This window comes from Grus americana, chromosome 5, assembly GCF_028858705.1.
Source record: "Grus americana isolate bGruAme1 chromosome 5, bGruAme1.mat, whole genome shotgun sequence".
Lineage (NCBI taxonomy): Eukaryota > Metazoa > Chordata > Aves > Gruiformes > Gruidae > Grus > Grus americana.
Window position 1 is genome coordinate 47,087,398 of NC_072856.1, and position 27,464 is coordinate 47,114,861.

At 41.3% G+C, this 27,464-nt stretch overlaps 1 protein-coding gene across 2 annotated transcripts in view; it reads left to right on the forward strand.

Annotated features, from left to right (window-relative positions):
* NRXN3 (neurexin 3) overlaps positions 1-27,464 on the forward strand; it is a 1,025,935-nt gene that overhangs the window by 340,400 nt on the left and 658,071 nt on the right. For both annotated transcript variants that reach the window (XM_054826970.1, XM_054826962.1), the window contains 2 exons: positions 14,207-14,410; positions 22,597-22,623. In XM_054826970.1, the coding sequence (XP_054682945.1) occupies positions 14,207-14,410; positions 22,597-22,623 (231 nt within the window). The remainder of the gene's footprint in view (positions 1-14,206; positions 14,411-22,596; positions 22,624-27,464) is intronic.

Sequence of the window (27,464 nt, forward strand, 5' to 3'; positions counted from 1 at the left end):
TATTTTTGTGAATTCAGGGTTTAGAAGTGAGAGATTTTTGCTTAGCACCAGTTTAAAAGTACTCCCATTGCACCTGAGAAGCTACAGACTGAACAAGCTTCAAAGGCTGTTCTTCCTCTCAAAGTTCAGTACCTCCAAGCCAAAGCTGAGCCACAATGACTGAGACATTATGGAAAAGGTTTGCATTTTGTAGGATTTTTATAGTAAAATGGCACCTGCCTACTGCATAGTACACAGGTTTCACTTTGCCTGGTTACTGGTACTGTTGATCAAATCCCATAGCTATCACATTTGTAGTTGCTCAGAGCTTGGCTTTGTGTTTGGGAAAGTGAGAGCTCTGCCTGTCTTCCCTTGCTTATGTTTTTCTGTTGTGTTCCTCACTTTCTGGAGGTGGTATTCAGTGTCTAGGTGACACAGGAGGAGTGTTTATGCAGTGTAAAGAAGCAGCAATATGGTCTGGAAGACCAAGTGGCTGCAGGTGTAACCGTGTGTTTCCCAGGAGAAAGGGTGCAATGTGACTAGATTCAACCCCTGTTGCTTTAATATCGTGCAGAATGTTGTTCCGACATGATAAAATTGCTATTAAGGCAAATTCAGCCCCTTAACTCCCATTGAAGATAATGATATTTTGTGTTTGGCAGCACTGTGCATATTCTGTTTTGTTGTTTTCCAAAGTTGGTTGGAAATTGGAAAAACAGGTTTGAAAAATATAATGAAATTTGATTTCTGTTTTACAAGTAGGAATTATCTGATGTGCTCTGTTTATTGCCTTGTGCAAGTAGCTAGCTAGATTTGCTGTTCTTTGCATAGGCCTTTTGCGCAGTAACAGGAGAAAAAATATGAAAGATGGGGAAAAAAGAAATGCCATTTTCTGATGCCACAAACAATAGGAGGGGGAAATCTGACAGGTGAAGTACATACAGCTAGCTGGTTTTAGATTATTTTTTGCAATGTACTTAATTTCAAACTGAAGGTGTCCCAATGGGCAGCTGTTACATTCAGGCTCAAACAATTCCTGTCGTTATGAAATAATTTTTGTCTAAATCATTTCTGAAATAGTACAGGATCCTCTAGAATGTAGAAACCTCTGGACTGTGAGTTCTTCTGTTTCCTTATATTGGCTTTGATTTAGCTTTATGCCTCTCGTGGGAAGACTTTCCAGATGGGGTCATGAATATTTTCCAAATCAGGGGCCATCCGAGGCCATCTGGGACACGAAGGCTTGATACCAGTTTCACATGCAGTTCCACTAGCATGCTTCAGCCCCAAATAACAGCTGTGGGCTTCCCCCACCACTCTGTCCTTATTGCAGAGCTTCCCCACCACTCTGTCCTTATTGCAGAGCTTTCACTGCTTGTTATCTCCTGTGCCGGGTTGTGTGACTCCTTTGGGCAGATGAGGGGCACGTAAGTGGGGCTGCTCCTATCTGCCACACCTGAACTCTGCTCCCTGCAGCTGAAGGCTGCCTTTTCAGAGTTGCAGCCCGGCTTTCTCTTCCATTTCCTGTGGGTGCAGAAGCAGTAGGGGTGTAGACTGCAGAAAGCCCAAGAGATGGAGTTAGATATCACTGGAGCAACAAGTTGTTGAAAAACTGAAAGAATGCCTTCAGATGATGTAATTACTCCCACCTCTGTTTTCATTGGTAATGACATGTGACTTTTATCACTATAGAAAAATACCATTTGAAAGAGTAGAAAATGTCAGATTCTCTCCCCCTGCCCCTTTTTTGGGCTTGTATAATGAGGGAAGAGAAAAATTTTCATCTCTGAAGAAAACACAATTTGCTGGTAGGGCCAGTTCTAGTCTGGCTGTCTCAGAGCCTGGAAAGCCTCATGATGGATTTGCCACAGCCTTTACACAAAATTAATCTGATAGCCATGCTCCCATCTGCTTTTACCATGCTTTGTTAAATTGTGTGGGCTCTGTTCTAATAATCTCACTTTCTCTGATACACTCTAGAGGTTTGGCCAAATAATACATGTGAAAGCATTCTCCAGTCCTCCAAACATACATTCAGACATCTGGCCATCCCCCAAACTTACTTTGGCTTCCATCTTTGAGTGTTCTCTTTGTTCTAATTCATTCCTTTCCTTTCATTATGGAGTTAACTCTTACTAGGTACCTATTTTATATTCATATCAACAAGAGCTAATTGCTGTAAGAGAATTGTGCATCTTATTACCTTTATGGGTAATTTTCAGCAAATAGATAGTGATTAACTGTCCTGACCTTACCTGTGATCCCACTCAGCTAAATGGGATGGCTTTTGCAATTTACTCTCATAGTTCCATCTCTTCTGCACTTAAGAGTCTGGGAGACATTTTAGGTGAAGCAAACCATTCTTTCCACTGTACAGAGCATTAAGGCTGTGGCTGTTGACATTTTTATCAAACACCTAAATTTTTATTGGAATTCAGAATCTGTTCTCAGAGATTGAACTTGCTGTCTGCTACTCAGGTTGGCAAACACGTCGTACTTGTGATAGGTAGCTTTATTCCTCCCCGTGTCCCTGACTTCCTCAGGGCGCAGGCAGCCCTACAGGTCATCCTAAACAGAGATTTTAGGATGTGGAAAAACCTATCTTTAGGTTGAGACTAAAAACCTACCTTTTTCTCTAACGTATTTCTGAACTCTGGTCTTTAAGAATGAGTGACTGATGTTTGAATTCTTCACCTTACCCTTGGGACAGGATATTGACTATGTCATCCTTACTGCTGTTCTGAACAGTATGAGGCTAACACTGATGTGGTGAGGGAACCAATTCTTCCTTGCTATTAGTCTGTGTGACTTTCAGGTTTAGCACCTAAGAGGTTGTTCAGGAACCTAGAGAACCTGAGAACACCATGGGGAAATGAAGCTTTTTATTACCTGCCCACTCACTGTGAAGTTCCTCCCCAGGCAGTTAATTCTGCAAGTATGCTGCCTAGCATCAAGTGAAGAAGTTGTATGGAAAGTGATGTCATGTGGGAGGAACAGTCACTGATAAGCAGACACTGAATTTTATGTTTGAATCAATTTACAGGTCTGAGGAAACCCTTTTCCCTGATGGGCTGCATTTAATCTGGTATAATTTGATGTAATGGATCAGAAATGTTGTAACAAAATACATCACGTCTGGTTTGCTGCTGGCAATCTGGAGAGTAAATATCCCTCTGGACTGTATTACAGTGGACAGAAGTGCTTTAGACAGGATAAATAGCCGGTTATTCACCGTCAAATCTCTCTTAACTCAGAGTTTTGCATTATGTCTAGTATAAAGATAACAATATAGGACATGGGTACATTCCAACATCTTATCTATGAGTGGATGCAAATGTCTTGATATAGGGTGATGATGTGACTGCTTTCCAATTTCAGTTAGGAGCAGGAGAAATCCAAGCATTTCACTAAAAGTCATAGATACTGTAGAAGGTGATTTGAAAATCTTCTGCACAGAAATGATATTTTCAATCTAAGATACCTGGTGATTTCAAGATTTGGTCTTGTTTTGAATCGGAACAGATTCATAGAATCATAGAATCTTAAGGTTGGAAAAGGCCTCTAAGATCATCAAGTCCAACCGTCGACCCAACACCACATCTACTAAACCATGTCCCAAAGTGCCACGTCTACATGTTCTTTGAACACCTCCAGGGATGGTGACTCCCACTTCTCTGGCAGCCTGTTCCAATGTCTGACCACTCTTTCTGTGAAGAAATTTTTTCTGATATCTAATCTAAATCTCCCCTGGCACAACCTGAGGCCATTTCCTCTTGTCATTTTGCTAGTTACTTGGGAGAAGAGACCAACACCCACCTCCCTGCAACCTCCTTTGAGGTAGCTGTAGAGAGCAATGAGGTCTCCCCTCAGCCTCCTCTTCTCCAGGCTAAACAACCCCAGTTCAGAGCCTCCTCATAAGACTTGTGCTCCAGTCCTTTTACCAGCTTTGTTGCCCTTCTCTGGACACACTCCAGCACCTCAATGTCCTTCTTGTACTGAGGGGCCTCAAGAACTATCTCAGTAAGTCTACTGATAGAAGCAGCTGAAGAAGATTCAGCTTTACTTAACTGTGGCGTCAGGCTGGTGCTTTTGGAGTATGACACTCTTCTTTGTATTCTGACTGCTGCCCTGAACTTCAAAATGAATAAAATGGGCAGCACAGTGGTAAATGTGAAAGTTTTAGGGTCACATCTACAGGTCTTTTGACTGGAGGATCTCATGGAATTTACCTACACTGACTAAACCTTCACGGCTTCCACAAGAAGTAGGATTTATTACCTTTTACAATTCCCATCAAGAGCATTGGAGGCTCTTGGGGCTCAGAGAGGAAGAAAAAGATTCATGGAACTCTCTTCTCTATGAATATAAATCTTTGAGTTTTGGACAGAGGGTTTGGGCTGGCTGCTGTTGTATGTAAACCCATCCATTGAATACTAGTCTCTGCACTACAGAGAGCCTGCACCACAGATTTCGGCATTTGAGATAGGCTTGTAGGAGTTTAATAACTGTATGATTTTGCATAATTATAACCAGTGTTTTGGACTATGAATTGATAACTCTGTCCTTACCAAGAGATACTGATTTTGTAAGAGAGAAACTGCGCTTGGTCATGTTTGGAATGAGAGCTCATGGACATTCCTTTAATTGTCTAAACAAGGAAATTCTGGGTACTTTGGGTCTCGTTAGTACAGAAGCACCATACATGCCTATGTAAATTCTTTTTTTCTTCCTCTCTTGTATGAAATTCCTTTTTTCATAAACACATTTCTTTACAGATACCAGAGTCATACAGTGGACTTTAGTCTGCAGTACAATCATGTTTTCAAAAGGCAGTGCCTATTACTTGAAAGTAGAACTTAATTTCTTTTATCTGCTAGTGAAATTTACAGGCTTAAATATGTATCTCTTGCTTCAGCCTTCATGATCTTGGCAATATCAACTGTCATCCCATGCCAACTACCAGTTTCTGCTTCTTTTTTCCTCTTTATCATGTTTACAATAATTGCACACTGTTTGCAATTAGCTGGGTGAGCAGCCGTGGCCGTTGCATCTCTGTTGATGACTTCATTAGGAATGGACAGAGCCTGTGGGATGCCTGGAAATCAGTGCCATCATTTCTGCACTGTTGTTACTGCCCTGACTGAGCGTTGCTCTCGGGCGGGCACCACCCTGGGATTAGTGGTTTTGCAAATGTTTTTAGGGAAAGCAGCAGCTCTGCAATAGGAGAAGAAAAGGCTCTGAAAAGACCTTCCCCCAGGTCCTAGTATTATAAACTCAGCTTAGTTTATCTTATATTTTAAGTTTGGAAGTTGTAGTCTGAACCCCCAAATTACACATTATCCTGTATTTTTCCACAGCATGTATGCTGTTGTTACCCTCCTAATTGCTACCTGCTCTGTTGTATCGGGCCTCCCCCAAAGATGACCTATTTCCCAGCCTTTGTGAGTGTTGTGATATTCCTGTTTCCATGAAGCTGCTTGTTTTACATTAGTTATAGTTTCCCAGCTCTTCTGCCTGCTTATTTTCAGTGTGGCAGTGTCTCACTTCTGGCCCCTCCTAAATCAGAGATTTCCTGGGTTGAAGAATTGTTGCTTTTTCAAAAACACTGTGATTTTTGTGGACGAGTTTACCCTACAGTTTTGTAGACCCATATTTTCCCTCTGCTGTCCTATTAAAGCACCTCTGACAGGACTTTACGAAGTTCAGGGTTTTGAGGCTGTCAGATGAGAAAAAGGAAATTGAGGGTTGTCTGGTGCATGCTGTGAACCTTTCTTAAACCAACAACCAGATGCAATATGAGTTACCGTTTTTCTTTCCAGTATTAAAAAAACAGAACTGAGAGGAGTTTGTGTTTTTACACAAGGTTATGAATGTAGTTCATGTTACAGCCTTGCTTTTCAAAGATGGTAGGCTGGTGATAACTGCTTTTTCAGTAGTTTTCCCACACCTGTGGATTTCATAGCAGAGCCCTCATCTCCTGGAAATTTGGAGAAGTAATTTTACTGCTGAGAGCCACCTCTAGAAGCCTTTCAATTTTCACCTGGGAGTCAGCGGCCACTGGGACATGCTGGCAGTGTGTGACACACCAGTTCAGTGACAGCATCCTGGCTTGTGGGGGAAAAGGACTGAAAGCACAACAGTTAGATGTGTTCAGTAGTGTCATAATATGTTTGGTTGCTAACTGTAATTGTTCTGAGAAGATTCAGCAGAGATAAAGAATTTGCCCAAGGACATACAGTGCCTGTAGTAGAGCTAAGTTTTGAATCTTCTGTTTCTTCAGTCTTGACAACACGCTGTAAGCAGCATTCCCGTTAGTGTGATAACTCACAAGACAAAATCTTTTCCATCTCAGATCAGTAGCAACTTGCAGGTGTAAGGTGATATCTGTGAAGTCAGTGCATTCTGACACTTGTCAGAATAATCAAGGTTGAAAGGGATCTCTGGAAGACTCTGTCCCAACCACCTGCTCCAAGTGAGGCCAACTTCAAGAGCAGAATCAGTTGTTAAAGGCATTACCCAGTTGAATTTTGAAAATTTCCAGGGTTGGAGTTTCTACGGTCTTTCTGTTGTAGTGTGTGGCTACCCTCATTGTGTAATTGTTTCCTTACAATTTTCTGGAATTTCCCTTGCTGCAAATTGTGTCTGCTGCCTCTTTTTTTCACTGTACACCTTTGAGATGAGCCAAACTCCATCTTCACTGTAATCCCCCTTTCTTAGTGAACACTACTGAGAAGACAGTGATCAGATGCTTCATGCAGCTTGACAGTGCCGTAAAGAGGACTTGGAGATGTTTGAACTAAACAGAAGTCACGCTCCTTTCTAAACTGTGTCACCCATGTAATGCAAACTCTCAGACTATCATTTTAGTAGCAGATTTCCCCATGCCTTCCCCTTGGCTTTGAGGAGCAATTCTTCTTCTACCCTTAGCCTTCTTGCCAGAGATTTCTTCCCAAATAGTTGTACACAGCTCTGTAAATGTTAGAGTGACATTTGGAGTAGGTTTGAAGAGTCTGTGTGCTCCTTCTTGGTTCCCCTGCGTCTCTGCCAAGCTTCAGTATGGCAATATAGCTTCACTCCATCACCTCCCAGGGCTAGCAATAACATTTACGAGCTACAGTTTCCTCTGTCTGCAAATATTTCCACTGTGCTACTCGGTGCTCTTCCAGCTCCTCCCTAGCCCAGTTCTTTATGATTACAGCCTGAAGAAGGGGGAGATGCAGTTTATTAGATAACATTTAGCTTTCGTTGTGCATTAAAGGGGGTTTGGGGTTTTTTTTGTTTGTGGGTTTGGGTTTTTTTATGACTCCCCACGTGACAACACCCCTTAATTATCTTATCCTCTTTTGTGTGTGGTTACAACAGGAGGCACTTACCAAGCCTGATGCTGATGGAAACTGGTACATACTTCTTTGTAGGGTAGCCACAGGTTAGCCTTGGCAGCTGGAGAGTTGGTTCATTACAGAAGTTAAACAAAGCTAGAATCCAGAGGACAAAGGCTTGTGAGGTTTACTGATGGAAGGAGATTTGGGATCCCAGATCCTAATATGCCTTCTCTAGGTCAGTTTAAAATTTAGGTCTCCATTGAAGCTTTTGTTGTAGACAGTCAAAAATCTGGTGTGATTTTCCCTTACAATGGTGGAAGCTTCACAGTTTTAACTATTTTTTTGAGATTTTGCCCATTTTGAGCTGAAAACTCTCAGGACTGGTTTACAGGATTTTGGTATTATATAAACTCCTTATAATATTGAACTAGAAAAGCAAGGTCTTAATTTTGGATTCAGAAAAAAAATAAATATTTCTGTAGTTCTGAAAAAACAGTCAGAATTGCTTCTGTTCATCACCAAAGTAATTTCAATGTCCAAACATTATGAATCAAGCTAAATTTTTTTTTTTTTTTTTTTTTTGTCTGAGAGAGGACATTACAGTACTTGCACTGAACCCTGCACTTTCATACAGATGTGTTGCTCGGGGCTCTTAGTTTGCCTTCTTTGCCTAGATTTTTGTATGTCTTCCATTTTGTGGATACTTAGGTGTTATTTTTTCTGCAGTAATTTGATGGTTCTGCTTGTGTTTGGAAAAAACACAAAGGAAAGGGATAGGAAATATATAAGATACTGGAACAGGGAGGAGACAGTGGTATGGAAAGGGAAATGGTGAATAGGGTATTCATTCTGTTCTGACTTTCTAGATAAATAAATAGGTGTGCTTTGCACTTCAGGTGTTCTTCAGGAATTTCTTGTTTTATATGAACCAACCCACACTTCTGGCCTATTTTCAGACTTAAATGTATATTAAAAGTAATGAAATGTTTTAAATCATGTTATGAAATAATTTTTTCAAGGTTTTAAAAAATTGCGTTTGATGAAAAATATTCATCTGGATGTCATCTGGCCCATGTAAAAATCTGCTGTCAATTTTTGTCTATAGCAGCAGCCTTATAAGTGACAATTATTATTACTGCTCCACCAGTATTCTTGCATCCCTGAAAAAGTGATGAATACCTTGAAGCTAGCTGTATTATCTCTCTCCTTTGCTGCTCATTTGGAAATATTTTGTACACATTTTACTGATAAGTGCGTCTTATATAATTATTCTACTTTTAGTGCCTGTTTGGTCTTCACTGACATACACTATTCAAATTAGAGCATTTGAATTTAAGTAGTATACAAATCAGAGAGAAGCCAGAAGTGAGAAGCAGAAGAGGCAAGTTTTAGAAAATAAAAGCTAGAAGTTGAATGAAAGGAGTTCACTTAGTCTAGAACAGAGTGAGAGAGCTGAGGTAATGGTATGCTGAACTTCAGGACACAAAGGTCCTTTTGTAAAGCAGCTGTATATCCACTGGGAGTAGGAAAGGAAGGCATCATCTTAATTTGAAGTAAAGAAAAATTGGGATTGATGTTGCAAAAATACTTTGGTCTTTGAGGGAGATTAAGCATTGGCAAAACCAGTCCAGGTTCTTTACGTTTCTGTGGTGGTATGTGTCTGAGATTTTAACTGTTTTATCTTCATGAGTTTCCAGTGCATAACAACTGATGATAATGCTGTTGGCATCTTGTCGGGTTGAAATCTTTAAAGAATAACTTTGTTCTTACTAGCACAATAAACCTATCAGTGGCTGATTAGTGATATTATTTGCAGGGTATTTTGCTAGAGTAATAAAATCCATTCTTATTTCTAATGTAATAGTTCTCTTTAGGCAAGTATTTAAAGATGGTTTTGTGTTTTCTGTCATTGTCCCTCTCAGTGCTAGTGAGTTATATCTACATCCCTTTGAGTTGCTCTTTCCTATTTGGCAGGCTAAGTAAGGTGAGGTCCAGTGGCACCTCGATGAGAGACATCCAGGGGAAATCCCATTTGCTGCGGAAATCCAAACATGGACTTTTCTTCTGGGTCGCTGAGGAGTAGTGCCAGAGCACGGTATCCCCAGCTCCACACCACCAGGGCCCTTAGGGCACTGACAGGCCCTGCCCAGCCCGGCTGCCCCAGCCTGCCCACGGCCCAGGACCCCATGTCAGCCCCCCGGGGCTGCCCCAGCCTGCCCACGGCCCAGGACCCCATGTCAGCCCCCTGGGGCTGCCCCAGCCTGCCCGTGGCCCAGGACCCCATGTCAGGGGGCTGGTCTCCATCTCCCCACAGCCCTGGCTGGCCATGGGCCCTGCCGAGCCAGGCCCACGTCTCAGCCCTGTCACCGTGGCCCTGCCTGGCTATTGCGGCACCTGATCTTAGCCCTGGCCTGCAAATTGACTTCCTGGCCTCATCCCCAGACCTGCCTCATCGCCATGACATTCCCTGGACTCTTGGTTGGACCCGGCCACCATCTGCAGGTCTGTGGTGCTCACCTCCTCGGCTGTGTGGGACAGCCCTGGGCAGCAAGGGCCTGGCCCTGGGAGCCCTGCAGCTCCTGGCTCCCATCCTGCCAGATGACATGCAAGGTCACACTGCTTGTGAGCACTTAAAGTTCCCATGATGTTTTTTTCCACAAAAAAAGGAATATGATCTCCTGGGTCCTAGTCAGATTTCGGTCTGAGTGGTTACATACGGGCTCCCCAAATTACTTGACAGACTTCTGTTATTGAAACTCGTCTATATGGAAACCATTTGGACAGTTTTGAACCAGCATACCTGTTTTCCACACTTGCTCCTTGCCAGGTGTCTCGTGCCCTTCCAGTTGGTGACACTTGTCTCTGGAAGCTCCACTGGGTGGGAGTGGGTGGCAATGGCTGACTCTTGCAAATGTAGCTAGGAGGGGGAATACGTCATGCGCCCTGAACTGCTGTCATTGGTGACTTCAGCTAAACTTTTCATGAAGGGAGGATATTTTTTCCTTCTTTTTGCACTGTCATCTTTCTGGAAATTTAAGGAAGAAACCTGTATTGTAGTCTGGGAGGCAGAGGAAAGAGACCACAGGGAAGAACAGGAGACTACAGAAAAACTAAAAGGGAGAAGAAAGAAAAGAGGCCAAGAATGGGGATTAATACAAGAGAAAGGTTAGAAAGCAGGAGAAAGAGCATAAAGAGGTGAATATTGTTCTGTCTGTATTCTAACAATATGCCTGTTGCTGTCTCCCCAGAAGGTTTATGCAGAGCCTTGTGGGGAAGCAGCAGTGAATTGCTCCCTTGGATGCTAAGTGTAAAATTAAAGCTGGCAGGGTCTCAGAGCACAAGACTGGGAAGCTAATCGCTCCTAATAACGTATTGATTTTCACAGATCTCTGGCATTATGTCAGGGTGGTTTTGAATCAGCATCTGGTTTCTTCCTCTTCCCATCTCGAAGCTAATGGAAATGAAGCTTCTGGCTTTGGGATTGCAAATAAATGCTGCTTTGGATCTTTGTGTCTGTACAAATCTATGGATTTCTGAAACATGTTTTCATCCGTTGCTCCTATGCATGTCTCTGTGAGACATCCAAGTAAAATAGCTACCCTAAAAGTAGAAGGGTGAAAGGAATGTGCATGTATTTTGAACTTGGATAATTGTGCTGCTGCCTGTATTTATGCTGCATTACTGTCCCATTGCTGCAGATGGCTGAGGACAATCAAATGGATGCCTGTATTCAGGCAGAAGCCACCAGCATAGGTGCCTAGGAGGCTGAGATCACCTAGTTGTTGCCAGGTTACATTCAATGCTGAGCAGATTTGCTGTATGAGTTGCTCAGTTGCAACATGCCTTCCTCAAGTTTTGGGGACTGACAAGAAGGTAGGTTTTATTTATATGACTGCTACTAGTCAATACCTCTGAAGGGGTATTTTCACAGCTGAAGGGAATGATCTACTTGCAAGGAGACATGCTGAAAATGCTCCCAGATACTCCAGATGGTGAAGGCTTGCAAGGTGTGAATGAAATCTCTTTATTTTTAAAAGATGTCAACTGCATAGGTGGTCTGAGCTAGCCTAGGCTTAGGTCAGCATAGGGCAATCACAAGAACAAAAACTCATCCTCTCTATGGTTGTGTGGAGGCTGTTTCAACTATTTCGGGCTATTTAATTTTATCTGCTTCATTGTTACAACGATTCATTGCTCCCTGTTTGTAGCAGACTGGCCGGAGAAGGGACAGTGATACCTGATTTAGGCTACTGTGGGATGTCAATTGAAACACTATCTAGACTTTTGTGCCATCTCCAGCAATTCTGGGTTCTTCAGGTCCTTCTTACATAAGTGTAATAATAATGGTTGTGATTTCTTGTCTAAGGACAGTAATTTTCTGGCAATGGGAGTGGAGCTGAAGGACATGAATTCTTTCTGAAGGGAGGAGACTCATTATTACCACACTTTCAGTTTGTTGTCTTCTAGTGTCTGCAGAATAACTCGTGTTTCCAAAGCACCTAACACATGGCGCTGTGGAGAAGGAAGCAACAGAGCTGGGGCACTTGTGTCAGCTACTCCCACTCGTAGTCCTGATATCTTCCAACCCCCTTCTCGCAGCTATTCAGGCACTAAGGCAAGCAACTGTTTCATGCGAGGCACATCTGAGCTGAAGGCGTCAAAAGAGCCATTTCATGCTTGGCTGCATTTTCTAATACAATCCGCAGAGAGAGAGAGAGGAAAGAGAGCAAGGAGGGTTTGTGCGTACATACGCATTGCCTTTGAGTGTATGTATAATATACAGTACATTTAGTTCCAGCTTGCAGCTGTGGGTGGCAAGTAAGAGGTGCAGACGTGAGGGGGAAGAGAATTGTGCTTTGAAAAGAGGAAACCATTCCCCCACCTTGAAAAAGAAGCCTTCTTTCCTTCTCTGTTTCTTGGCCAAGCAAAGATGTGAGTCCCCAGGGCAGCACTGACAGCTGGTACCCAGAAGGTGTATGTATGGCTGAGTGGGTGTTGCATGTAGAGTGCTTTGTGTGTACAGACCATGACAGTGTGTGGGGAGTGCAGCTAAGAAAACTAGTGAATAGGGATGCTGTTCACAGCCATCTTATTTTAATGGTGCTCCCAGCAAAGCTTTCTTCTTATGGGTTTTTATGTCCCATGACCAGAGAGTTGCTGCATACCAGCTGTTAGTGTGGTGCATTGCTGCACCAGCACCACCACAATGATCGCCACCAAATGTTTTGTAACCATACACACATCTCTGTCACTTTGTTAGCTTGATACTTATGTTGTTATATATCACCTCATTTGGATACTTATTACACACTGCAGTTCTGTCACTGGCCGTTGCGGAGCCAGCAATGGGTCCTGTCCAGCGTGGACATATGGCTGTTCCTCAGTTTCCAATCCATCTACCCTGGTCTAGCATCTAACATTTAGGCATTGAGAGGACGTAAGGATTGGCTCTGCCAAGCTTGCTGTTTCCGTATAGAAGTTCTGCTCCTGTGAGCATGAGAGGCCTGGCTGGGAAATATGGGACAAAGGGGTGAAACATAAGGAGGACATTTAGATTCCAAATACATGTTGTTGCAGTTGGTTAATTTAGATGGAGTGTTAGCTTTCTGGGGTGTGTATGGGGTGCCCAGTGAGAATCCCAACCATTTGAGAAAACTGGAGCTACAGTGGATGAGTCACTGGTAAGAGTGCTTTACAGAGCAGTCCTTCCATGTCCCTAGGGAACTGGTCTTTTTTTTAGCTTCTGGGATTTTTATATGTAGTTTTATGGTAGAAGTCCTACATGGAGCAATCTCTACAGCCCTGCATTTAGGTAGGGGTTAGCTGTGGGCAGAGGGAACGCTTTGATTCATAGATTAATATATTTATGTAGATTTATAAATTTTGTGCATAAAAATGCTTTGGAGCATATTCCCGGAGTGAAACAATGATTGCCATGCTGTAGTGGTTGCTGCAGTTCTATCACAAGACTTTAATTCTACCCCCTTAGAGAAGAATATCAATTTCTGCAGGCAAGACCCTGAACAAATAGAGAATGTTAAGTACTATAACTCCTTTCCTCAGCTGAACTTCCCATTTTCTTTGACATCCTCAGAGATTATAGAAAAATATAATTTCTTTCCTTACTGTTTTTTTCTTTTTCTTCCTCCTGACTTTCATTGTGCCTCCATCTCCTGACTTTTCCTGTGTTTCAATGACACTTACACTTGCAATGGATTTTGGTTTGTTCCTTTCTTCACTTGCATTGCAATGCCATCAGTTGCTTCAGCAGAGCTCTACTATATTAGTTGTTAGTAAGGAAGGGAAAAATATAAAATCACAAACCAGCCCAAATCTGATTTAGAAAAGACCTTTTAGGAAACTTGCTTCTTACAGTTGTTTTTCTTTAAAGTGCTAGCAATGGAATGAAATTCCTCTCTAAATAAGCAACAGCTCTTAAGAGTACTAGAAATAGGAACTCTGAGCCTTCACAGGGAAGACTAAATGCTGTAGTAGAAGTGTTTGTAGACATTATTTAAAGTAGTCATTACAGCTAGTGCTAAGGAAGGCTGGGCTAATGGAGGAGATTGCATTTTCTGGAAGATGTGAAAAACAGAGGCTTTGCCAGCTCATTATCACAAAAGGGCTAACACTCTTGTCCTTGGGGGTTGTGTCTCCATGGGTACTGCTGCCTCCAGTTGTGGTGAGTACCATATCTTTATGTTTGCTGCTCATACTTGCCACATAGGGTTGCTGGATGCAGTTAAACAGCTGCTGTGTTTTTCTCCAGTTGCCTTTCTGTGGCAAGCGGTGTGGTTTCTGTAAATACAGTGCTCTATGAAAGATGTCGGACTTCTTCAGGAATGAAGATTGCACAGAGTTGTAACGTCATGTCATTTTTGCAATTATTTGTCGATTCCTTGCAGAGGCCTCTATCTTGAGCTATGATGGCAGCATGTACATGAAGATCATCATGCCTATGGTCATGCATACAGAAGCAGAAGACGTGTCCTTCCGTTTCATGTCCCAGCGTGCTTATGGGCTGTTGATGGCAACCACCTCACGAGACTCTGCTGACACTCTGCGCCTGGAGCTGGACGGAGGCCGTGTCAAACTTATGGTCAATTTAGGTATCGTATAAAAACCTTCCACTGCCCCTTCACTATTAGTTTGGGCTTGTGATTAGTGGTTTTTTTAAACATTTTATTTAATTTCTGTTGGTTTGATTGGATTGGATTGATTTCTAAAATAACTGCTGAGACCTTCATAATGATATTCTCTTGCGGAGAGAAATTCTCTTCTGCATTGCTGCATGAAAATTTGCTGTCAGTTCTTCGTTACGGACAGTGTTGGTTTTTAAGTCTTTAAGTTTTTAAGTTTCCTTTCTTGGTCTGAGACTGGTGAGCTCTGTGTGAGACATGCTGCTTGGTCCATCTTTTGATCAGTTACATCCCTCATTCATCCAGCATCGCTCAAAACAGTCAAAGCCAAACATGGGAGGGAAGTAAAATGAATATGGTGGCAAGAAGAAGGCCTGTGAATCCCATGCGCTTTACAGAATTTGGCAGCGTTTGATACAACTTGGTCTATTTTACTAATTTGCTAATTATTTCTATTTTCTAATAGCTATATGTTTCAGCCTTTAGGGCTTTTATGTCCAGTAAAAAAGCCTAGGTTTTTTTTGATTCTGTCTTTATTAAAATGAAGGCAACAATAATAAAAGTGCATCCCACCCCATCCCAAAGGGTTGTGTTCTGTCTCCTTAGAGTTACGCTTTCCCAGAAAATAATAAAAAAAAGACAATTAGAAAGAAGTCCAACAATAACAACAATGAAAAAAATAATTTGGAGTGAATGTGCTATTAGGTTATCCTCAATCCAATCTTGCCAGTCTTTAAGTATTCTACTGAATGACAAATAGCCTTTTTAAAGAATGTAAATACATGAGTTGAAGCTTTCTTTCACTTTTCAGTGATGCAACTTGTTGCTTCATGTGAATCCAGGAGTATAACTAAGAAGAGATTTTGAGTCAGAGGCAGAACTATCATGATAGTGCAAAATGTTAAATCTCTTCTAATACGTAGGATACTCTACATGAAGATGCGTGCAGGGCCTGTGAGAGCATGTGTCAGCTTTCAAAATTCTAAGCCCCACTGGAACAAGCTTTTGCATTTTTGAGCTAACAGTATCAGCATCTTCAAAGCCCTGCTGTGGTGATACCAGGAGCAAACCATGTAGTGGCTTTGTTTGTAGAGGGTGAAAAAGTATTACACACTTATACCTGTAGTAATGGTTCTTGGTTTTTAACTCCTGTCCTAGCTAGATATGGTAAGTTGATCACGGTCTTGCTTGCACCACGAATGAGCTTGAGTGGTGATTTTAGGGTTCCTTATCCTCATCTGGGCAATGTGCTGTCCAGCAGTTGTCCCCTGGAACTAGCTTGTTTTTTTCAAATTGCTTCTAGTGTCTTTTTGGCTTTGAAAGTGCAAGTCAGACCCTAATATCTGCTTTTGGAATAAGAAAGCAAAGAGAAGAAGATGCATTTAATCAAGTTCATATCTCTTAAAAGCAAAGGGTCTTTGTCTAAAGGGCTATAGAAATCCTTGCTTTTTATGAAAAATAAATAGAAAATGCAGTGTTATAGAATTCCTGTTTGGAATATATATAAGCTCTGCTTAGCTTGACTGAAGAAGTGTAAAGCACTGTTGAGTGTCTAGCTAGCGCAGGAGCAGTTGCTATGCTATCCAGACTGGCCTAGAGGATAGAGGGAATAGATCAACTTCAGCTATAAGAGTAATTTCTCAAATAAAGAGAAACAGCACTCTGGTGATAGCCATCTCTGCCTATATTCACTTTAAGTGAAGGAAAATTTCATAGATTTGCAGGGTTTCTCCGGAAGACAGCTCAAAAGAATTGCTGTTGAGCATTCTTACATGTGCAAAGAGAATCTTTCACAAAACTCCAGTGCGTGTGTATATATATATAATGTGTGTGTGTCTGCATTTTCTTCTGATATACTACTAATACAGTTGGTGCTAGTAATCTAGCAAAATGAGATTATTTTTTTCCCCACTGTTTCCTTTCTTGGCAATTATTGCTAGCCATTATCTTCTCAGAGAATAAACTTAAATCACTGGAAGACTGGCAGTGCTTCTTTCAGGGAAGTGATGGGCAGCTGAGCATCTGCTCAGCTCCACACTACCTCCTTGTAACCCAGAGCCAGTTCTTTTACTTTGCATGCCTTAGTTTCTCTCTTTGTTGAAGAGAGAATATTTCACATCCTGCCAGGGATGTGGTAGTATTTTAGTAAGTGCTGCTTCTATTGCCTTGATACTCCCACGTGAAAAGTACTACAGCATGGAAACTGCCAGACTTCATAAAAAATTATGACTTTTTCTTCTGAGAAAGGTACCACTTGTTTGATTCTGTTATATCTTCATCTTCCTTTAAAATCAATGAGAATAGGGGGAATTGCTCCTTTTGGGTGCTCAGGGCCTGCTAGACTTAGACTCTATGTGAACACGAGGAGGGTATATTTAGATTACTCTGAATATACTTACCGTTTTTTACAGCTTACTCTTTCCTTTCCAGTTTTCCTTATATCATGCTCGCCGACAATATTTTCCCTCAGGGCCTGTCAACATAGTGTGCCTGATTGGCATTGGTAACTTTTAACACTCTCTGGGCTCTATTATGCCATCACCTACCCTAGAGGTGAACTGTTTGACTCTTACTATCTGGCATCTAAAAGATGTGGCTGAAGAATTGACATATGGCCTACATGTCTGGACAGAGATGTGTCACTGATGGTTTAATACAGGGACAAAATCTGTAAACCAAACCCTGTGTTAACTGAAGGCTACTTTTGTGTAGTTGCAGGGGCTGGGGCAATGTGTATGCCAGATTTGCCAGCTTTTCAGCTGAAAACTTTTGTGAGGTTGAATCTTCCCCCAAAAGTGACTGCAGGCTGCATCAGTGGAAACCTGTCAGCACTCTCCTTCTATGCCCGGCTCAGCAGAAGGGTAGTTTAGGCTGTTGGAACCTGGATTGAGCTTCACCTCTCCCCTCTTCAGATTTATAAAGCTGTCAGATATATTCCTTGAAACAAGGACGTACCTTCTATCAAAACGTCAAAGTTACCTTACTGTTGAAGAAACAAAATTTGAGGGGGAATGACCTTACCAGAGCCATTAATTTTCAGTTGTTTACTGTAAGTCACATCTAACTCTTTAAGGAGACTGTTCATAGCCGAAATGTCACAAATGAGAACCAAATCTTCATGATCTGACCCTGCCAAAATCCCCTTACCAGTAAGAAACAGTCATCAGCACCACCTCTGAAGACCTGAGCATGCTTGTTGCTGACTAGCTATGTGTCAGCATCCCCCTGAGTCTCTAACCCATGACAGATGTGTGCAAAGACTGTTTTGAGTGGTGAGTTATTTAATTGTGCTTTTCTTATAAGTCATTTAACACTATTACTAAGAGCTGTCTCTTTCTTCTCTTCTTTGATCTATTCCATTTGATTACTTATTATCATTTGTGTGGTTACTGAGGTCTTTCCTATGTTGTTTTTCTTTTTTTTTCCTTTTTTTTCTTTTTTTTTTTTTTTTAAACTCTTCTGTGTATTTCAGTTGTAAAGCTTTCCCATACCCCATCAGCCATGGTAAATCAAAAGATGGTATTCAACCCTTCAAAGGCCTGAAGCCTGCGGCCCGCACAGCAAACAGCCCTGAGAACAGAGCGTACAGAGCAGCCTGCAGGGGCTGGCATATCCCACGCACCCCCTCAGCGCTCAGTGCCCAAACCAAACAGGGGATAGACACATCGTACAGCAGGCATGGGTGGGCATGGGTGGCTGGGTGCTTGCTGTAGAAAGTGGGAGGGAGAGGAAGAGCAGTGATGAATAATTCTCTAGGAAAGAGGGTTGAGAAAGTTGTTTCAGACCTTTCCTGTGTGGGTGCCTGAGGCACTGCAATCTGCATGTTGACAGCACATCTCACAGTAGTTTGAGTGTTTGTTGTGTGAAGATTAGAAGTCCAAATGTGATACAGATCTCACTTCTGTTGAGAAGGACTCTGAAGAAATGGGTCTAGAGTGGAAGGAGAGAGAGAGAGAGAGAAATTAAGCAAATCACGGCTTGGAACATGCTTGGGAATCATTTCTGATGTTGCGAAGATGAGAAAGGGAAAGAAATGGCTGGTCTGATAGGGTGATCCACCTTCACATTTTTCCTCCCATTGATGAGTGGGAGGGTTACAGTGTCACTGACTTTTATTAAAGAATATTTCAGGGTTTTTTTTTTCCTGGTCTGACTTATCTTCAGGTCACTGGTGACGAGAATAAATACTTCCTGCCTCCTTTTAATCTAAGTCAATTCTTCTGTAAGGAAGTGTAATCATCCCTCTCACCTATCTTTTCCTAAGATATCTACTCAAGGGTTTCAAAGACATCTTTGCCTCTCCAAAATGCAGTTTCTTTTGCCATTCCTACGTACAAACAGAGCAGACACACTGTCTGTTTTTCTTTTTTAAATATATGTGAACTTCTATGCCAGATTTCCTTTTGTGCAAATCATACACTCCTACCTGAAAGTATTTGACAATTCACACTGTTTCTCATTAATAAATTATTTTTCTATAATTAGTACATACAAAGGCCCTTGATTATTTTTTTTGTTGTCACAGACATGCAAAAATATTTGTCAGCTGCCAGTTACAGGTGGGTGTACAGTCTTATTGCATGCAAGTAGGAGAGGCAAGGAGCCGCACTAACATGGGGTAAGAGGGTGCACAGGACCCCATCTGGTTTCCCCATAGGAAATAACCTAGAGTGAGCTTAGAAAGAGTCATGCCCCAATTATCTTTCTTGTCCTAGTCTTGCCTTAAAGTTATCTTCCATAACCACATATGGATGCTCATTGAAAGGAACACTTTGTCCTCACACAGCAAAGGTGACTTTCTTTCCTGATTCAAGGAAAAAACAGCCTGGGGCCTTAGCAATGTCAAATAAATATCACTATTTTCAGGCACAAAGATACAAATGATAAGAAACACTGGCCTAATTTGCAGAGACTTCTGTCTGCTACTAAAGATATCTCCATTCAAACAATGAATTCCTAGTGTTAGCTAATTGCACTGGAGCTATTTAACCTTTTGCAAGGAGAGGGTCTTTGGCCCATTTTCCAGGTGATGTGCTCTGGAAAACCTTCCATCTGAGCACTAAGGAAGCAGCTTCTGGTTTATATTAGGAATAATAATGAAAGAAAGTAAATGTAGAAGGTTTTCCCAGCTCATCCTGCTCCCCATCCAGTTGCAGACTGTATTTTCACTTTACTGCTGTCTTCCAGATTCCTCATCCAATTGCTGAACTGGCAAGTGACTGGATTTACAGCTATTTAGGCATACTCATCTTCAAAACCTAAAGCAAGGGAAAACTTCTTTTGAGTTAGGAATGCAGCCATACCTAAATAAAGCAACGCTCATTGGTAGAAGCTCGTAACAGGGCTGAGCGCCCCAGAAGTCGATTACCAGAAGTCTTATTACCCTGGTACTGTGCATGAGGAATCCGAAGCAGTTTAATTATTCCTAAATTCCCCAGCTGCTGCTGTTCTGAGCATAAAGACCAGGCTAAACCTGCACCTTACTGCCAGGGAAAGCATCCTCTACTTTGGATTTGTAGTGTTGTACTAGTTTAGAGGAAAATAGGTATTTTCTTCCTTTCTAAAAACTGATGCAAGAGGGAGAAAATGGCTTCATGTATTAATGATTGGAATTTTATTTTTTTTATTGCTTTGGGCAAGGCTCAGAATTAAGGAAATGAATAAAAACTCTTATGCTTGTTCTTTGAAGGTAGGGTGGAGAGTATGGTGGTGCCAGTGTAGCAGTGCAGGCAGGTGCATTTAGCTGCTATGCGGAATCCCCACTGACACAGCTGCACTAAGTCTGGTTTGGGAGCTGGTTCTTCTGGAGTGCGCTTGGGTGTTTCTGCCTGGCACCTCATTGCATGGCATTGCAGAGCCTTCCTGCTCACAGAGTCTGGAGATCTAATAGCACTGTGGTAGTTATTAGGGCAACCCCCTCAGTGGCCTAGTCTCTTGTCCTTTGAAATAGAAATCCAGCAGCCAGGATAAGGGCTACACTGGTTTTCAGTTTGAAATATTGATCCCTTCACCCAGAGCAGTCAGTGGCTCAGCCTGGGAGTAAGCCCTGGGACATGTAGTTATTTCAGTATTGCTGCAAAGAAATTAAAAATGCAAAACTTTTCTGCAGACATTAGTAACACTGATGAATGTTGGTGAGGACCAGCCATGTTTCCCTTTCCAGCACACGTACTGTTTAGCCCATAAGAAATTCCCCTGTTGTTCCAACTGTAACAACTCTCTTGATCTCACTTGCAGTGAGACTTAGGAGTCTCTCTCACTCTTGCTCTCACTCTCCATCAGGTCATAGAGGGAATTCCTCAGCATGTACTTCAGAGCTGCCCTTACCCCACCCAACTTCCATAAGGGATATAGCCACCACTGTATGGTGATCGTACCAATTGCTCCAGGGCTGTTTGCTCCCACTTTTCTGTTGCGGTTGACGACACATGACAAACCTAATCGCACAAAACCAAACCCAGATTTTCTCAAGAGAAGTTCTGCTTGAAAACAGACTCTCTCTGGCTATGCTGCTCCTGATTGGTGTGTCCCTGCTCATTATGACTCTTTATTTATAGACTCTTATTCTTTCCCCTCTTTTGTTTCTTTAAGAAGTGCATTTAGTTTCAGCTGCTGAAATAATTTTCCTACATTTTTCTGAGTAGACATAAAATTGGTCCAGCAAACTGCGTTATATTTCTCTACTGTTCTGTGTAATCTCTCTTGCTGGGCCATATCTCCATAAAAAAAAATACGACCATCCCTGCTGGTCAGAGCTTCAGTTGTCCAGACAGGTTGTCCAGTAGCATGGTGCTATTATTCCTGGCCTTGATTTCCTGAGAGAAGGTCAGCGTGGCCCAAGATATGTAATAGCACTGATATGATAGCTCTTGCCCGTGTCAGACACCACAGTAATGGATGTTCACAGGGCTGTGAGTAGGAATTTATAAACGAAAGATCCTCTTATGGGTCATATCCTGAGATATGCTGAGCATTAGTGTATTAAATGAGAGAAGCAATGCTCAGAAGCCCTGTGGCTCAGGCTCTCCTACCTCAACTTTTTTTTTTTTGTGCAGACTCCTCAGTTATCATTATTAGATTCCACAAGCATAACTCTATTTTTCTTTCCACATACCCCTCTTCGTCCCTCCCTTGCCTGTAACCTCGGAACAAAGCAGGGCCAGCAAAGGTTCCCAGATCTGCCACTTCACTACCCATTTCATCTTCTCCCTGAACGTTACGAGAATCCCATTCAGTCTTAGCGTTCAGATAGCAAGATGAGATTGGGCTCTGAGGAACTGGCAGGGCTGGGAACCTTTGAAAGAAATCCCCATTCCCCCTGCCAAGCAAAAAACAAGGTATTCCCAACCTCCAGAACTAGCTGAAATCTGGGCTGGGCGTTCGTGCGGTTAGCTGTTTGCAAGTGGCCATTTTATGATAGGACACAACTGGGCAGTATAGTAACCCTTTCCTCACCTGAATGGACAGTGTCAAATGTGTCTGTGCACATATTAAAAAGTGTTCTGGGCTGGCATTGGGGGAATGAGAAGAGGGTCTGTCTTTGGGAGAGCCGGAAAGGGTTAAATATTGCACCAACGAATCTCATAGGCTGAATTTACAGGTATTCTGTGTTGGACAGATGGTGTATTTATGCAATAACAATATGAATTAATTCAAAAGAAACCAAGTGTAAAGGTTGACTTTGAGCTTCAAGCTTCTTAGAGAAATTGCTAAAGGTCTTTAAAAAGCAAAATGACACTGGAGTATGACTTGCATTTTGAGGGAGATTTTTTGTGCCTTAATTATCAAATTTTTTTATTGTAATTCACATCAGTTCATGGTCTGGAGTAGAAGATACTCTTAGATGCATAGGTTTCTACAAAAAGAAAATAGCTTTCTGTGTCAACATGTGGATATATATGTATATTGGTATATATCTCTATACATATGTGTATATATATGTGTATATATATATATTTATGTAACAGATATTTATGTAGAATATACTGTACATATAAACCCACTCCTGAACTTGTACAGACTGTATATAAGTATAAAATGGCCACATCTCTTTGCGTGTGTCTGTCCCCGGAAGGGTGGACTGATTGTTTTTGGATGTCTGCAGCTGTTACCTTGAAGGATGCAATTTCATCTTTCATTTATTTTTCCCCATCTAGACTGTATCAGGATAAACTGTAACGCCAGTAAGTTTTCCCTCAAGTTTCATTTTGTTCTCTTCTATATATATTAAAATAACTTTATTTTTGTTGCTGTTTTATAAGCTGTTTTTCTTTTCTTTTCTTTTCTTTTTTTTTCTTTTTTAAAAAAGAATCTTCTGAAATTGAAAGGTTGGGTGGGATATGAAGCTGGGGGGGAGGAGGGAAGACCTTATGGTGATTGTATGTGAAAATTTTGTGTTAGGTTTCTCCAAGGAGGAGATGAACTGTTATTTCATAGCTTTGCAGAAGAGCACCTGAGGAACCTGATGAGCTGATATTATATTTCACTGGTAACCTGTTGTCTTTATGAAAACTTTTAAAGAACTACATAAGAATAACAACAGGTACTGTATGCACTTCTCCACTACAAAAAAGGCATGCCTATTTAAAAACCAAAACAAAACACCTCAAACTCTTACTTTATTTCAGAATGGTGACAACTTAACCTGATATTTATTCAAAGTAATTTTTGTTTGGGTATAGAAGAAGGAAAAATTAGATATTAGATTTTGAGTATATTATCAGAGTTACTTAATATCCTTTTATATAGCATTTACCACTCTTAGGTTTCTATAATAAATTTCAGCTGAATCTTTGGGTCACTGAAGATCCCTTTCAGTCTGTAAAAGTAGGGAAGAAGGCTTATAAAATCTCTGTGAAAAATAATAGTGAAAGATCATATCCAATTCTAGACTGATTGGGCAAACAAAATCTTTTCAGTTCTACTTCAAAGAGCTGGTCGAAGTTGATGTAGGCCTCAAAGTAAAAAGCCCTTCCCAAAGGATGAAGCTGTTAAGATCTCAAGTGTGCTTTAGGCTTATCTTACTTGAAACCAGATTCCTGAACTGGCAGATCCTCTGTGTTAGATTTTATGTGGAAGGATTTATGGAAGGCTAAACATCAATTTGGAAATGCTATACGAGATTAAAAGGCAAGGATGGTCCATGTGTTTCCTAGAGGCTGTGATCTTTTTGCTTACCCAAACTAGCAGGAAGGCAGAAAGTGTGTTGCAGCCCCAAAAGCAAACATAAAGCTTTCAAGTAGCAGAGCCAATTGTAGCAGCACCGAGAGAATTTTATTGTAAAGCAGTTTCTTAACAGCTTTGCCATAGTCTTGGACTAAGATTAGGTTTGTAGTGTTAGACAGCAGACAGCAGTTGTTTGAGTTTTTTCCCCATGTACAATATTTGCAAATTTTTAAAGGTTCTCTGTGGTTGCAAACAGAAAAAAAAATACACGCGTAGGCAGATAATATATCAGCTTTCCTTCCTGGTCACTGCCAGGTGATTGAGATCCTACTTTGCAAAGAAGTGGAAGCAATTAGTTTCTTGGTCTTTTGAAGTGGTCCCTGGGATCCTGTAGCCAGGGACAAGCCAAAGCATCAGCTGATGTGTGATTATTCCGTCTGTGAGCCCTGATAGGAGCTTGATCATGAGTTCATTACATTGAGAACTGCAGTCTTCTTCAGCCCTGTTGCCCTATTGGGATTAGTCCTGTATGACTTAAAGCTTGACAGATCTTGTTGAATTCCTTTTGCTCTTCAAAGTTTTAACACTGTATTTCAGGGTAGAGGGAGCAATAGGAAAAAGGGTCTTGAATCTGTACTAACTGAGATTGCCAGTTTTTACCCAGCAGCACTGAGGACATTTGCCTAAAAAATAGGATTTTTTGCTTCCTGAGAGTTCATATGCTCTTGCTGCTTAGCCACCTGTAACTCTGTCTAACAAACACTTGCACCATACTTCTCGTTGATGCATATCATCTGAGTATCCATATGATTTCCTCTGGTGCTGGACAATAATCTGATGTTCTTGAACTTTTGATGACAGCTGGCTGTTAAAGGCTTAGCTATGGAAGACTATCTTCAGGTGGGAAATCTGCTTTAGTAGCAAGGCGCAATGGTCTGGTTTTCATGCAAATCAAAATCTAGCAGTAATTGGGAGAAACATTCAAAAAAGAAAAAGAGGGAAAAGATAATCGTGTAATCAGAGCAGTGGGAAGACTATCTGAATCCAGTCCTGTTGTTAGTTTCCCCATAAGCATCAAAACATCTTGCATCATTTTGCTTCTGTGCATTTTTAATAGTTGAGCCTGTTGCATTTTTAAATACAGTCTTCCTCTGAAGGTTTGTATTTATTTATTTATTTTAAACCACTTTGGATTTTCCTAATTTATTTTTTATGATACTATGCTGAAGATGAGCAACCCTACTCCTAGTGCCTCCAACACCTTGTCTTGTTGCTGCCTGTTGCAATGACTCAGGTCATCTGTCCTGCTTTCTAGAAGGGAACCTGCTGGGAACTGATTGATGAAAAACTGTATACTCTTGCATGAATAAAATACAGTTAGGCAGGAGCAGACCAAATACCACTGTAACCATTCTTGCAGGCGCAGTGACATTTACTTGTGCAGAGGGAGTTATCCACGTGCAGATGGGTCTGCCAGGGTCTGTTGAAAAGAGCAGAAGTGTTTTAAAGAAACTTGACAAATGGGATTCCCAATCAGTTGAAGAGTTTCAGGTCAAGCAGTCACCATTGCTAACTGAATAGAAGGGACTTCGTGCATGGCTTTAAAGGTAAACAGAGCTGTACTTTTGGAGTCTTGTGGAATGTGTAGGTTAAAGAGCCTACCACAGCAAGCACTGAAGCTCATGCTATTTGAGAGGAGTCTAGTATGTGTTCCCAGGTAAGCATTTAATTTTCTATATACTTGCTTTTAATTTTGATTGAAAGAATTGAGGGGGTTTTGCTTGCATATCTTTGGGTTGTCATATATCTGATACAAAATACTGTTTTCCATCACTTAACCACTTCTTACCCTCTGTTTCTCATCACTGTCATTTCTCGCAGTTCTGAAATGGAAGATCAATATTGTTTCCTGGAACAGGAACAGTTTTTTTACTTTCTCTGTATTTATTTTAATACTCATCTCATCCTCTCACTCTTGAAGATACCTGAACTGATCTTACCTGTTTCTGCACACTGAAAGAGTTTGAATGTAGAAGGACCTGACAATGCTGTTGCTTACACAGATGTAACTGGGTAGTAACTCTCTTTTCCTCTGAGTGTAAAACCAGCACAACCAAAAGCAGGATCAGGATCCCAAAATACACTGTGCAAAGGTGCATTGATGATTGTTCAAAATAATGCAGACATAACGGATAGCACAATTTTGTTGGCTGGTTTATGGGGAAAATAGGTATAGTCTAAATACCCTTACATTTCTGCATTTTGGGGTTTTAAATAGGATTCCCTAAAGAAGAGTAGTTCTTTGGTCCATCTCCTGGAAACTGATTACTTAAAGTGAACTATGTATTTCATGAAAGTTGTTGTGATATTTTTATAGTTTGTGTCGTAATATTTGGTGCTCTGATTTTTCTTCATTTTTTCCAAGGTATCTAGTCCTTAATTTCCTTATTCCCTTTTCAGTGATGCCACTTCATCTCAGTCCAGATGGGGATAGTTTTTAGCATTTGACCCAGTTTTAAGTGTGGAGGGCAGGGCTGTGTGTGCTACAGGTTTACCAGCTTTTGGAGATGTCTTCATTTTGTGTTCTTTCTAGGATACTGCTTGTATTATTCTTGGCCTAGTTCCCTCTCCTTCTCCCAAACCTTTTATGTGGTGTGTCAGTAGTCACAGTCACATAGTTTGACACTATGTTTATGGGAGGTCTGATCTACTAAAAGTAGCTGCCTGTGGGACAGTGAATACTTCTGTCTTATCGCTTGTTGTTTCATAATGAGGCTTTTTTTTCTTCACTAAAGCATGTCAGACAAGCCATTACCTATTTTCGCGTGACTTGTGAAGCCTCAGCAAATCCTGATCCTCTTCTCTTACCTGTTGCTAAAAGCACAAAGTGAAGAGGGTGAAAAATCACAGTCAAATCACTAATTGAGGCCTCACACTTAGCATGTTGTTTCAGATCAAATTAATTTTGGACTGGTCTTTGACAATAGAAGACAGCTAGAGTATGAGATCGGTTCTCCCTTCTCGGTTGCCATGCTTACTGTATTTAGTGCCTTAATTCAATGCAACATTAATGTCTCATTTTAGTAAGTGCCACTGTAACAACATAAAATACGAACCTTGATGTGTAACTCTGGGAGAGGTTTAAAGTTTCTTTTTTCCATATCATCACAAGTAAATAGGAAGCCATGCTAACTCTAATCTAATCAAAATGTTGTAAAACCAAGTGCACTTATCTGATTCCTAGTGATGTTGCTGTCATTTTAATAAAAGCTTAATAGTACTCTAACATGAAAACATTATTTGGGAAGTGCTGTGATTAAACATACACATCATATTTGTGACTAGTATCTCCTAACTCCATTTAAACATCATCAGGAAGAAATGAACACTTACGCAGCTTGAAAAGTGATGAGTCATTAGTATGTTATATTGTAGTGGTAAAAGCAAAGCTGGTGTCTGTAGCATCTGTACAGCCCAGCTGAGAATGGTATCACCTTTGAGCAGTCTCAGACTGAGGGCGCTGGTCTGGCCTTGTGCTGCTGCTGCACTGCAGTGCAGAAGAAGGGAAGGGAGCAAGCCTGTCCTTGCAAGACTTTTCTTCTGTCAGGTGGTGAAAGAGCAGTCCTCCTGGGTATTTTGTCAGATGGTAAACTAAGAATTCTGTTAGAGGAAAACATACCATGATGGATCCAACAGCCTGAGAGAGGTGAGGCTACTGCCATGCCTGTTCCCAGGTTTAGCCAGTAGCAAGGTTGAAGATGTATTCCTGGCAAATGCTTTGCTAGTGATCACACATACTCACAGAACCAAGCTCATTCCAGTCTCTGGCGGCAGGAACATACAGGCTCTCTGACCCATG